We start from the raw sequence: 12,627 nt of genomic DNA, 5'->3' as shown, positions 1-12,627 counted from the left end.
GTTGCTCTGGCAGAGGAAGATCAAGCTGAATTCCAGTTGTGCAAACTGGATATGCACCTGTCCAGGGCACAAGGTGAGACATGCCCTGGGTGGTGAGGGAGCTGGCAAGTAGTTTTATGGTACTGCTTTCTGTCACCTTGGAAGGTGTGTGGGAATTAGGAGATTCCTGATGACTGGAAGGATACAAATGGCACACCTGTCTTGCCCCAAGAAGGGCCAGGAGGAGAGAGTCACGGAGCTGAAGGCTAGCCAACCCAAGGGCAGTTGAATTAAATTCTCAGGAAACCATTTCCAAGCATGTGGATGGGAAGGTGATTGTGAACAGCCTGCATGGATTTATGAAGTGTAATGCATGCCTTCCCAAACCAATTACCTTTTGTGTTGAGGTGATGGGCTTTGCTGCTGAGGGCAGAGTATGTTGTTAGTCTTGGCTTTGGTAAGGCTGTAAGTGTAGCTGGGTTAGAAAGGTACAGTTTGGACATGTAGAACTGTTCAGATACTGTTTGAGTAAATCATGGTGTCCAGCAATAGTCAGCTCAGTGATTCCTCAGAGGTTTGATGCTGGGATCAGCACTGTACCATCATTCACAACATGAACAGTGTTCAGGCAAGATAGAAAGCATTAGTCACCAGCTGCCCAGCAGGGCTTTACAAAAAAGGTGGAGCCAGACTTGGAGTTGCATGCCGAAAAGATGAAAGGCAATGGATGGATGACACAAGTTGCAGCAAGGGAATATCAAGCTATTCATTAGGAGTTGTTTTTTCCACTATGAGGGAGGTCAAACAGTAGAAGAGAGCCCTGGAGAGGTTATGGAATCTCCATCCTCAAAAATAAAAAATCAAAACTTGCCTGGACTTGACCCTGAGTAACCTAATGTAACTTTGAAGTTGAATCGAACTTTGTAGCTATACTTTGATCAGGCAGCTAACTGAGAGTCTTACAAAAATCCCTCCCAACCTAAATTATTCTGTGAGTGTACTGGTACATTTACACTACATTTCATCTGACAGTTACGGCCAGAGTTCTCCTTTGAGGTCTCCGATATATACTTTATCCTGAAATTTCTGTTAAGCTATCTTGATAATTGTTTCTTACTACTATTCTGCTTCAGTATATTCAATTAGCATCAACATGCTGCACTTTACTGGTTACTTTATTAAAAATTCTACAGTGAAAGTACTTTGTGGAAAAGGGTACCAGGTAATACTCCTCGAGCCATGTTTCTGTTCACAATAATAGAATTTTGAAGATGACATCCAGTTGTTCCCTTGAAATAGAAATGGTACAGAAAAGAAGCTAGGTTTTCAATGTCTGTTTGACATAATTCAACCGTTGAGTGTTTTTTAAGAACTTGAGGTTCAAGATTAGTGTCCAGATCTATTATATTTGGTGTCATAAGGGTGTATTCTCACGTGTTCTGCTTTTTAAAAATGTTGTTGTTCAGCAGTCTGTTGGTCATGATGCTTAGAGAAAGCAGAAAAAAATGAAGGCAATAGGGGTGCTTTAATGTTGCTGGTTTTCCTTGCCACATTGCATCTGAAAAGCAATTTACTGCCATTGTTTTTGTAAGTTAAATTGATTTTTTAACTTTTAAAATTACATACTTTTCTTCTTTCAGAGATGTGAAGCCTGATAATATGCTGCTAGATAAAGCTGGTCATTTAAAATTAGCAGATTTTGGTACTTGTATGAAGATGAACAAGGTAAACATTTGTTTGTAATTTCACTTCTCTGTTTGTGAAAGGAAAACATACTTAAAAGTGAAAAGATTCTGAAAAGTTTTGAGCTGGTGAGCAGAGTAAAGTTCCACTCTGTTCCCTTACTGTTCTTCATGGTCTAGTGAAAGGAACTAGATGACATTTAAGGTCTCTTCCAACCCAAATCATTCTGTGATTCATGCATCTTATTCAGTGGCAATGTAAAGTGCAAAAATTGTTCTTCAAGTACTGTTTTCTAGAGAAACTTTCTGAAGTCAAGCTTTTTATTGTCTCTAGATGCTCAGGGTTATTTCTTTAAGCTAGTATGAAAAGGTAGTGCAAAGAAATGAGATGATTTTTAAGTAGCGTGCCAGAAATGAAAGAATCAAAACTGCTGTGCCAATCACTGAATAGCAGTTGTACTTATTAGCCATTGATGACATAGCACATGGGCAAATCTGAAGGAAACAGGTGTCACAGAATTATTAATTTTAAAAAAAATATATCCTGAGGTAATTAAAATGTTTTGCAATAATATTGGAAGTACTGTGAAGCACTGTTGTTCTGTACACAAAACTGGCTGGTTTGTGTCAGCCTGCACATATATTTGAGGAAAACATATTGTGGAAATCTGAAATATGTGGTACTTAGTGAAGCTCGTGTAATATGTACAATATGTTCTCATCATATTCCAGGAGATTTGAATAAATTGCTGTGCTTAGCCACTGAGTAAAAGGCACCAATGAAAACCAAGTGCAGGCTATGTGTAAAAATCCTAGTAGTCTTGAGCCTTGTCTTGGTTCTTGTGGTCTTTTGAAAGAAAAAGGTTACTCTAGAAGAAAAGCTGCTCAACATAGGAACTTAATTTAGGATTTGCTGCATATGCAACACTAGATTAAAGCTTGTTTTATTTGCTTAGTTATATATTTTATGCAGGTTTTTCTACTGATCCATTTTTAGGAGTGGCATAGGATTATTTTAGTATTGCCTGAGTGGCACTGGAAAAAGGTGTGTGGTTGCAGCTTCAGCATTCTGGATGACAGCTCCAGTATGACTGATCTCAGTTCTCCCAGCCGTTTCTCAGGGGTGTGAAGAACATCAAATGTTCTTCTCACCTGTTACCTGTTTTGAAGTCTGTCTACTTAGATTTTCAAAGCCTTATCTACCTTTAGTCTTCCTAGCATTCAGTATATTGTGTCAGAGGCCAAAAACTTGCAGTTCAGCTGTTCCTGTTATCAAAATCCCTGATGTTGACCCATTTATGCTAACAGAGGAGCTTTCACTGTTTAAAGTACATCCTGTCAGCAAATGACACATTTATACTGGCATGAGGGGCTTTGTGGTGTGTGCAGGGCCTACATGCAATTCTGATTACTTCTTGAATACTAACTGAGATTTTTAAAGCAACTGCCATTGTGTTTGAAAGATCTAGTGCTTTGTTCTGGCTTTAGCAGCTTAGACGTTGAAAATACAAAAAATCCATTTTAAAAAGAATGTTGATAAAATTTGGTGAGGATCTGTTGATACTGCTTAAGCTGCATAAACTCATGGAACTTACTGGCTATTTTGGATCTTATATTTGGGCCTGGCTGTTTTCCTCTTCTTTGTAGGAAGGAATGGTACGATGTGACACAGCTGTGGGAACACCAGACTACATCTCTCCCGAAGTATTGAAGTCCCAGGGAGGGGATGGTTACTATGGGCGAGAATGTGACTGGTGGTCAGTTGGAGTCTTCTTGTATGAGATGCTTGTAGGTGAGTAGTAGGATCATCAGAATTGACTACAATACTTAACCAGACTCTCATGTTAAAATCACTCGTTTTTAACATTATTACTCTTCTGGCATAAGCTGTGGTTTACAGATCCTGGTATTTACAGAATATGGTTTAGAAAAATTCTGTCATAGTTCTCAAGCATTTGTCCTTGCCTATTGCTCACTTGGTTGCATCAATTGTTTTATGTGTAATTCAAATATTGCAAATCAAATCTACAATAATTTTGATCTGCTTTTTAATGTTTGTGGTTCTGCTTTCTCAGGTGATACACCTTTTTATGCAGATTCTTTGGTTGGAACATACAGTAAGATTATGAACCATAAGAACTCTCTTACTTTCCCTGATGACAATGACATTTCTAAAGAGGCAAAAAACCTTATTTGTGCCTTTTTAACAGATAGGTAAGATTTATATTTTACTCATAATGAGAGTAAGCCTTCATTAAGAGAATTTCTTGTCATGTTGAGAGAAAATATGTATTTGTATTTGTGCATTTTTAAACAGCTCAGGAGACGTGAAATACTAATTCCCTGGGCATGAATGCAGTGTAACAACTTGGCAGTTTTATGAGCTGCCCATGACGGTAGAAACAGAAGCAGCAGAGCTTCTTATAGACAAAAGTTAAAATCAGACTGTGTTCTGAAATGTAGCTGCTGTGCTCATATAGATATCTTCTTATGACAACTTTTGAATTATGTCTACTTTTAACTGTAGTTTGAGAGGTGTTTTATTGTCTTTGCTGTTAAAGTGAGTCTTTCCTTCAGAATAATTTATGGACTCTCACCTGTTTGACCTAAACACTCTTTAACAGGGAAGTGAGGCTAGGACGAAATGGCGTAGAAGAAATTAAACGGCACCTTTTCTTCAAAAATGATCAGTGGGCTTGGGAAACACTCAGAGACAGTAAGTATAGTGCTCTTCTCAGAAGTGGTGGTCTGGCTTACTCATGTATCATGTTAGCAAAAGGACTGGTGTATTTTGTTTAAAGAGGTTTAAAGTTTTATTTTCTCTGTGCCAAGCAAAATTTCTTAGTGACTTGAGTAATATCATGATTGTTATCATACTGTTTTGCATTTTTTCTAGCTGTAGCACCAGTTGTTCCTGACTTAAGTAGTGACATTGACACTAGTAATTTTGATGATCTGGAAGAAGACAAAGGAGAGGAAGAAACATTTCCCATACCAAAAGCATTTGTAGGCAACCAGCTTCCTTTTGTAGGATTTACTTACTATAGCAACCGTAGGTAAGTATGCAGCAAGCAAGCTAATGGTGTCGTTTTTTGTTGGCATTTTCTGACTCATACCAACCAGTATTTAGGTATAAGGGTATTCTGATACTTACTAATGATTCTGAATACTAAAAATTTTACTTTTTAAATACTTCCATAGTGATAACCACTATGGCTAGGCATCATTACCTTAAAATATCACACTGTATTGTTGAATGTCCTGTTCTGTGTTGAGAAGGTTATATAGTGATGCTGCAGAAGCTAAGCAAGAAAAATCCACTGTTGCCACTACTAGGCAGAGCTGCCTGCAGAGCGTTGAATTGTGTACAGAGTCAATGAATCAGGTTTTTGAAAGTCCAGTGGTTTTACTGCAAATTACCGTCCCTGAGCTGTATATGAAGTTTCCATACTTTACATCACGATGTGTTTGAGCGTGTGGTAAATTAAACCTTGGCTTACTAGAAATATTTCCTACTTGCCTGCTTTCTGCTTCGTATTTTTTCTTCTTTTTAAGTACAGATCCACTGCAGAGTGAGATCGTGATACTTTATGGTTTTCACTTATTGCTTAAAAGACTTGTAAATTGCGTCAGTTAAAATTGCATTAATTCATGCTTTCAACAGTTATTATTATTGTAGGCCCTATGGATAGCTATATCTACATTCAAAAATCTCAGTAACTTTTTATTGTTTGTAAAGCTGCTTTCAATTGTGGTGTCAGTCAGGCTTAAAATGGGCTAAAACTTCTAGTAGAACTGTCAATTAGAGACTATAAGTTTTAATAGCATTTCTGGATAGGAAAATCTTGAAAGAAATAAGTCTGGTTTTTGTCCTTGTGTAGAAGGGGAAACACTTTTGCAAGCCTGTGGTGAAATTCTTTCCATCTCTGTAAAGAGTTGGATTTGTTGTTACTTTTTGCCATAGTAAGGTGTAAAAGGATTTGCAAGCTTTCTATAGACTTTGGGTGAGTTCAGCAGTTCAAGAGTTTAATCTACTGTTCTCACTTTAGTCTGTAATTTAAAAAAGCCTTAATCTTTGCCTTGCAGGAATATTTTGGAATATATTATCAAGCAGTAGTATATCAGTAGTTTGTAATAAGAGAATTTCTTCTCTCCCCATCTTCCTTTTTGGGAAACAGTATCAGGAATGTAGAGAAATAAGTGGCTGCGTTCTTGCTGTTGTTGAAGAGCTCTGCTGCTAATACTATTGTAACTTTGTAGGCTTACAAGAATTATGATGCTGGCCTAGAATTGAATTTTGTCATGTAGTATTCTGCTAGTGTGATTGTCTTGAAAAGTCTGAAATGACCATTCATACTTGCTAAACCTGTAATCCTAACTTTTGTTTTCTTTTTGTACTGAAAATAGTTCAAGCATTAAAAAAAAAAGAATCTGTATTTGGACACTTTAACACACATTTTGGAATACTAGCTGAGAATGTTTTGTAGCCCTATCTGGCATGTGAGTTCTCATCTAGATTGTGATGAAGCTGGTGCTGTGCCTAAGCATCACATTCTCACTGCTCAACAGCCCTGGTGTGCAAAATGTGGTGGCTTCTTGTACTCAAGACAGCAAGCCTGTTTCTATAGGAAACTATTTCATTTCCACTTTGTCATTTGATTATCTGAAGACTAGTTCGATGCTTAATTTGACCATGGTTTGCAGATGCCTTTGATTTTATCCTCCTTGATCTTTTGGAAAGATTTTTTTATGCCTGAAAATATCCATGTGAAACAAAAAGAGGATTTGTCCGTCTTTCTCAGTTCATGTGTTGGGGAGTTTTTCCTCACATAATCTGATGCACTTAATAGGTGCTTTATGTCTCTTTAGATCAGTTATCAGGCCAAGAATATCACATCAAATACCAAAGGAATTTGAAAACAGTAATTTGTATTTATTTACCTGACTCTTCAGAATCATCACAACTAGAAATTTATGGTATTTTTAGAAAACACTTACGTAAAATAAGAACACTGGCTGCAGGGCAAACTTTTTGTGTGTGGAACTCTTAGTAACTTTGTTGAAAGTTACACAATCTTTGCGGAGTTTGCTTCATTACTGCTACTTGCAGTATAAGTGCATGAGTAAATATTTATGGGATGGAAGCCAATGAGAGTGTTGTAACCAAGGAAAGCAAAGTTTTTTTTTAATGCTTATTAGAAAAAAAGTGGTTATATTAGTATTTGGCAGAAATCCTTTTTTTCTGGAGGCCTTCTACTTCAGCTTTCTTCTTTAACCTTTACAATTAATTGAGTTTTACAATTAAATGTGCTTAAATCTGATTATGTTACTATTTGATTATCCACATTTAGGAGCAATAAATCTGGGAATTATGTTTTAGGATGACTGTATTATCTTTTTTTTCATAATCTTGCCATTAAGCAAGTTTTCAAATATCACTTTAAAAATGTTTTTTGCAGGTATTTAGGTGTCCCTGCAGAAAATTCGAATGATAATAGAACAGGCTCCAGTGTGGACAAAAGTGTGGTATGTTTTCATCTTTATTGTATCCTTATAAAGAATGTACTGCATATATAGGCATAAGTTGTTTGGGTTTATGACTGTATAAACTGGGAAATACCTCAAATTATTTTAGTGTTTGGGATAAGAGAAATCAATGTATAATTTTTTGCTCTTTAGTATGGCCTCCCTAATAAAGTTATTGGAAAAGCAGAATTTCACTTCTTCATATAACATTGGTTTTCCTGAATTGAATAAAATAGCCAAAACTCTTTTTGTGGAACAGAATTCACAGTTTTTCTCTTCAGAAATATCAAAATGCTTGTGCAGTATTTTAGAGTGCCTTATTGATCCTGGGTAGCTTTGTGGCAACCATGGAGTCTGGACTTCAGTGAACTAAGTGAGAGGTAGAATATAATGTACCAAGCTTGGGCATTCTGCTCCTTTGCAAGCTGTCCCCACAAGTTGTTGGGAGTTGGGGCACTGAGGATCTGCATTTTTAGAGCAGTTCACCTAGCAAGAAATAGTCAGGAATTCTTTCAGTTACGTATTCCCAATCTGGTCTTGGCAGTCAGATTTCCAGGAAGATGTACTAAGGTATTTGTAACTTGGTTGAACACTTGGATTCTGTTTAAGTTCTGATATAAATCAAGCTATTCCCTTAGAATAGTTTGATATTTTACAAATTACATTCTTTCCAGAAGAAAGCATGGTGAAAAAATTGATAATTAACTCTGAAAGAAATCTTGGCTTTGACTGTGATTTATTTTTTAGTATTTTGTTCTGTTTTTTGCTGAGAGTAAAAAAGACACTGATCTATGTTCCCTTTTCTGTTAAACTGGCAATATAAAGGTTTAATGACACCGGGCACCATGCTGAGAAAATTTTTACAGGGCAGGGGAGGTGATTGTGTCCTTTATTGGGCAACTGAATTAAATCATTGAAATGTCTTGATTCTTTATGTATATTGATGTGTTCAATATATTTTCTTTTCCTCGTAAGCATTGGACTGTTGATACAGTAAAATTTGAAAACAGAGTCAGACTTTCAAATATTTGAAAGTGTTTAAAACCGTGTGCTGGCTTCTGGTTGACTTAGAAGACAATTATTGAATGGACTTGGCAGACTCAGTGGAATACTACTCACTGTGTAGTTAAATAACCCTCAATTGTCCTGTCCATATTGTCAGATACATTTGAATGTCTTGTGATTTTAGCAGTTTTGGGAGGTGAAGGTCTGGAAGGATTTGGGTGATATAGGAAGGTTTCAATAAATGTTAAGTCTTTACTACAGGGTGTTTTTACCCCACAATTCTTTCTCAGTTGTTTTTCTTTCATTACATGCTGCAATGAAAACGGTAATGTTGACACATGGTTAGCACACTAATCAGTTCTGGAACTATAATACAAGATGGTACCTGGTCTCCCTACATTTTGATGTACTGAATGTCTTCTGGGAGAGACATGAGTGCCACAGATTTCCAAGAAATTGTGTTTTGCAAGTGTATAAAACTTCACAGAAGTAGGCCATGATGTTGTGCAAAAGTGGAATTCAATGTCCTTTTACTAAATATCAAACCTCTTTGAAGGTCTGATCGCATACTTTGGTTTAGTGCTGCCATAACCACCTGTAAATAGTTTAGATTGTAAGAAAAAGGAGATTAACAGATTCCTTTGCACTGTATCTTAGGTTTTCTTCATTGCTCAGGGTACAGAACCAGATTCACGTTGCTGTAGTGATCAAGAAAAAAGAAAAAAAAAGTATGACAGTTACAGAGGGATTTTTCCTGATTTCTTTGCTGCAGACAGGCTTTTCTACAGTCCTTTTCTCCCCTGCTTCCTGCTCAAAATGGAAATCGAGAACAAGCTAAAACTTAAAGGAGTGCTTTCATACTGAGTTAATTGTAACTCAGGATTTTCTTGAGGTATTCTTTAGTCTATTGATAGCAGATTGTGCAGAACTTTGTCCGGAAGCCTGTTGTCTGCTACTGATATAATTAGACTGCTCAGCAAGCTCAGATGGCTCCCTTGGGGTAGAGCCTGATGTGAGAACATCCAGAGACAGAGAGACGCAAGAGGATGCGATAGCAGTCCAAGCTAGTAGGAGTCAGTACAGAAATGCCTCAGTTACCAGATGTCTTTTTAGACCTGTTTCTCATCTATCCCATTTAATTCCTCTGTGCACCCTGTCTGGAAGGGCTATAACATGAGTAAAAAGAAATGGAAGAGCAATTACATTGAGACTTCATTATCTTCTGTTTGGGGCATTTGCTGTGGTCCTTTCTTATTAGAGTGAGAGCCTTTAAATAGTCTTCCTTCATGCTTTACTTCTCAGTGGTTCATACAAAGGAGATAAATGTCTTTAAAGGTCCCTCCTTTTTCCTCAAAGTTTAGAGTTAAAGGCCATCTCTTCTTTTTAACTACAGCTATTGTCTGATCCAGGTATTGTTATGTTCTATGTCACCCCATTAATTTGTTTTCCAGAGCTTCTCTGTTAAGTGCTGAAATGTCTAATTTTTGGAGATATTTTAAGATTTTGGAGTTAGAACAGGAAACAAGAAAGCAAAGGATCAGAACCACTTGAATATGTTACTTTGAAGAGAGTTTAGATTAGGAATGTAGTGGTTCTCTATGAAGTTCCAAGAGCATTGAGGAAAACGTGGAAAAACTAAATAGTATGAAATCCTGCCAGTATCAGTGGAAAGGTGTATAATGAATCAGCATGAAGTTGACTTAATGAGCTACCTCAAAGCTGACACCATCATGTTAACTGAGCATTTTGATGTTGGAATGGGATTATTGTGCCTAGAGATTTGGTAGAAGGTAGATATTTTGAGGCTACATGAAAATTAACGAATTTCTGAGTTTATCCTGCTGGCAAACAGTACATGCTATGCAGAAATATGCTGTAATAACATCTGAAGTTTGTTACTATTTTTCATACCTTAGTACAGTTCTAGCTGTAAAAATGATCTCTGACTAAATAAATGGTAAGAGCATTTTCTCCCCATTGCTAATAACTGACAGGCCTGGTTCTGATTCCTGAACTGGTTGGGAGCTTGAAGATGAATTGCAAAATACACACGGTGGTTCATGCTAGATGAAGAAATTTTGAGACTAACTAAAGTGCTTTTTTATATTTTTGCAGTAAGATCTTTAGTCAGATTCTGAAGATATGTAAAACAAGGAGGATTTGATTTAGTGAATTTTAAAGTTTTATGTGCATGCAAGTGAAAAAAAATGTATTATTTCTTGGGGGGAGGGGGAAGTGGCACTCATCACATTTTAATGAGACAAAATGTTTTATTTTGGTAGAGGAGAGTAAACTGATACAATGTAAGCAGAATTGAATATTATTAAATACTTTTTTAAAGTTTCTAAATTTAATGCATGTTCTTTCATGTACAAATATATACTTAAAGCTGGAAAATATGCAGAAGATGATCTATGACTTAGAAGAACAGCTACATAATGAAATGCAGTTGAAAGATGAAATGGAGCAAAAGTGCAGGTGAGACTTTGAACTTCAATTGTTTACATAATTTAAATACATCTAACACTTCAGTTCTGTGTTACTGCTTTAGGGATTACCAGGGCAACACTAGGAATGATATTGTAGTTCTCCAAGGGAGTTCCAGGTACAGATTTAAGTAATTCTAAAATTTTCTTGAGTATAGTATAAAGAAAATGTTTTCTTTTCGTTCACACCTATGTAACACATGTTCTTTTTGAACACTTAAGTGTTTGAGTTTACCTGATATCTCTGTGTTCAGATGTTTTAATGGACTGAGGTGCACACTCGTGCTGATCTTTTTTTGGAAATGTAAAATTCCGTATATATGGCATATATTGGATTATTAAAATTTATTAGCTATTTTATTAGTTAAATACAGGGTACTTGTTGGAAAACCAGATTTTTTTTCTATGACTGTCATATAAGAACAACTATTTGTTTTCTAAAGTCCTGTTTTTACCATGTTGAAGAAGCAGCTGCGTGAGAATTTGCATTTTCTTCCGGCTTCACTTATGAACAAACAGTTGAATTTCTTCTTTTCTGATAATCAGGCATTTTTACTCAGATTCACACAAACTAAATTCCCCTTCAGTTAGCTTTTCCTTTGAAGTCTTTTCCTGAAGGACTAAATACTGCCAGGAGGCAGCTCTAGGTATAGGATACAGGAAGAATTTAGGCCTGTGAGTTAGAACCGTAGTGTGTAGCTGTATGAGCTACTTAGGTGTACTGCTAACTGAAGTGGTCTGGTGGGAATTTAGGCTGTGTGACACTGTTGCTTACTTAAACACAAGCTCACTGTTGGCATGTTCTGATTTCTCTCCACAAGCAGCATGTACATTCTTGAAGGATATTCAGTAGCTGTCTTCCTGCACTACTACTGAAGTTGTCAGAGCACAGCTGTGTCTTCTGGGGTGTCATACCATTCACTGCAGAGTTAGTCGATAGGGTATATTGCTGTAACTTCACCTTTTTTTGTACCTGCCAGGGGGCCTTGTCTGGCTCCTTTCTGTTGCCTCTTTGAAGAGAGATAGCTACCTACAAAAATGCAGTGGATGTGTCAATATTTTTCCAGTTAAATGAGGCTTTACTGTGTGTTTAGCCTCACTCTCACTGTAGTCCAATGTTCTAATACATTGCTTCAACAGAGAGACTTTCAAATGATATTATTCAGGTACCTTTATCTGTAGTACGGAGCTGTCTACTGTGGAAGTAATGAACTATTCTAGATATTTGGAAGTCACAACTAGAGGAAATTTTAACAACTTACCTGGATATTCTAATCTTAAGAATAATCTGTTGTGTACACTGTTTTTATATTTGCAGCTTAAGGGATAAAATGTGGCACCTAAAGTTTTGCATATTTAATCTACAACAAAGTTGATAAATAGTTAATGATACATTTTACAAATTATTTCTGATGATTGATTGTCTTCTTCAGATTTAAATGTTTATTACAAAATAGCATTAGTCAAAATAGAAATGTTAACTTTATTAATGGTCACAAATTATTTCACTAGAAAAACAGTATGTATAATGTATCTATTAAATGATCTTGTTTCATTTTTAGATCTTCAAACATAAAGCTAGACAAGATAATGAAAGAACTGGATGAAGAGGTAATTTTTTTTTTCCTCACTGGAGCTTCCTTGGGTAATTGGGTAAAGAGTGGAATCAGGAATAGTAGTTTCATGATTCTAAGATATTTCTTCTGAGACTAAAAAAATTGCTCTGTGTTCAAGTTTGAGACCAAACGATCATATTTCAGTACACAACATTGGGAAATACATTTTTATTTGTACACATTTTAAAAAACTTTTCTTTCTGTAAGTCATGCTGATTTCTGTTTCCTCTGCTAAATATTTTACTTATTCTTGGTCATTGTAATTTTTCTGCAGTTTATCAAAATCAATTACTACAAAAATACAGATGATTTTCTGTTGAGTCCTTCTGTTGT

At 36.2% G+C, this 12,627-nt stretch overlaps 1 protein-coding gene across 3 annotated transcripts in view; it reads left to right on the top strand.

Moving 5' to 3' along the window:
* Positions 1-12,627, top strand: part of ROCK1 (Rho associated coiled-coil containing protein kinase 1) — an 84,216-nt gene that overhangs the window by 38,300 nt on the left and 33,289 nt on the right. For all 3 annotated transcript variants that reach the window (XM_085052662.1, XM_085052661.1, XM_085052663.1), the window contains 8 exons: positions 1,620-1,704; positions 3,309-3,453; positions 3,737-3,875; positions 4,286-4,377; positions 4,558-4,717; positions 7,121-7,187; positions 10,582-10,670; positions 12,241-12,289. In XM_085052662.1, coding sequence (XP_084908788.1) covers positions 1,620-1,704; positions 3,309-3,453; positions 3,737-3,875; positions 4,286-4,377; positions 4,558-4,717; positions 7,121-7,187; positions 10,582-10,670; positions 12,241-12,289 — 826 coding nt within the window. The remainder of the gene's footprint in view (positions 1-1,619; positions 1,705-3,308; positions 3,454-3,736; positions 3,876-4,285; positions 4,378-4,557; positions 4,718-7,120; positions 7,188-10,581; positions 10,671-12,240; positions 12,290-12,627) is intronic.

This window comes from Lichenostomus cassidix, chromosome 2 (genome assembly GCF_008360975.1).
Source record: "Lichenostomus cassidix isolate B80296 chromosome 2, HeHo_3.0, whole genome shotgun sequence".
NCBI lineage: Eukaryota > Metazoa > Chordata > Aves > Passeriformes > Meliphagidae > Lichenostomus > Lichenostomus cassidix.
This window is presented reverse-complemented; position numbering and strand designations above follow the sequence as displayed.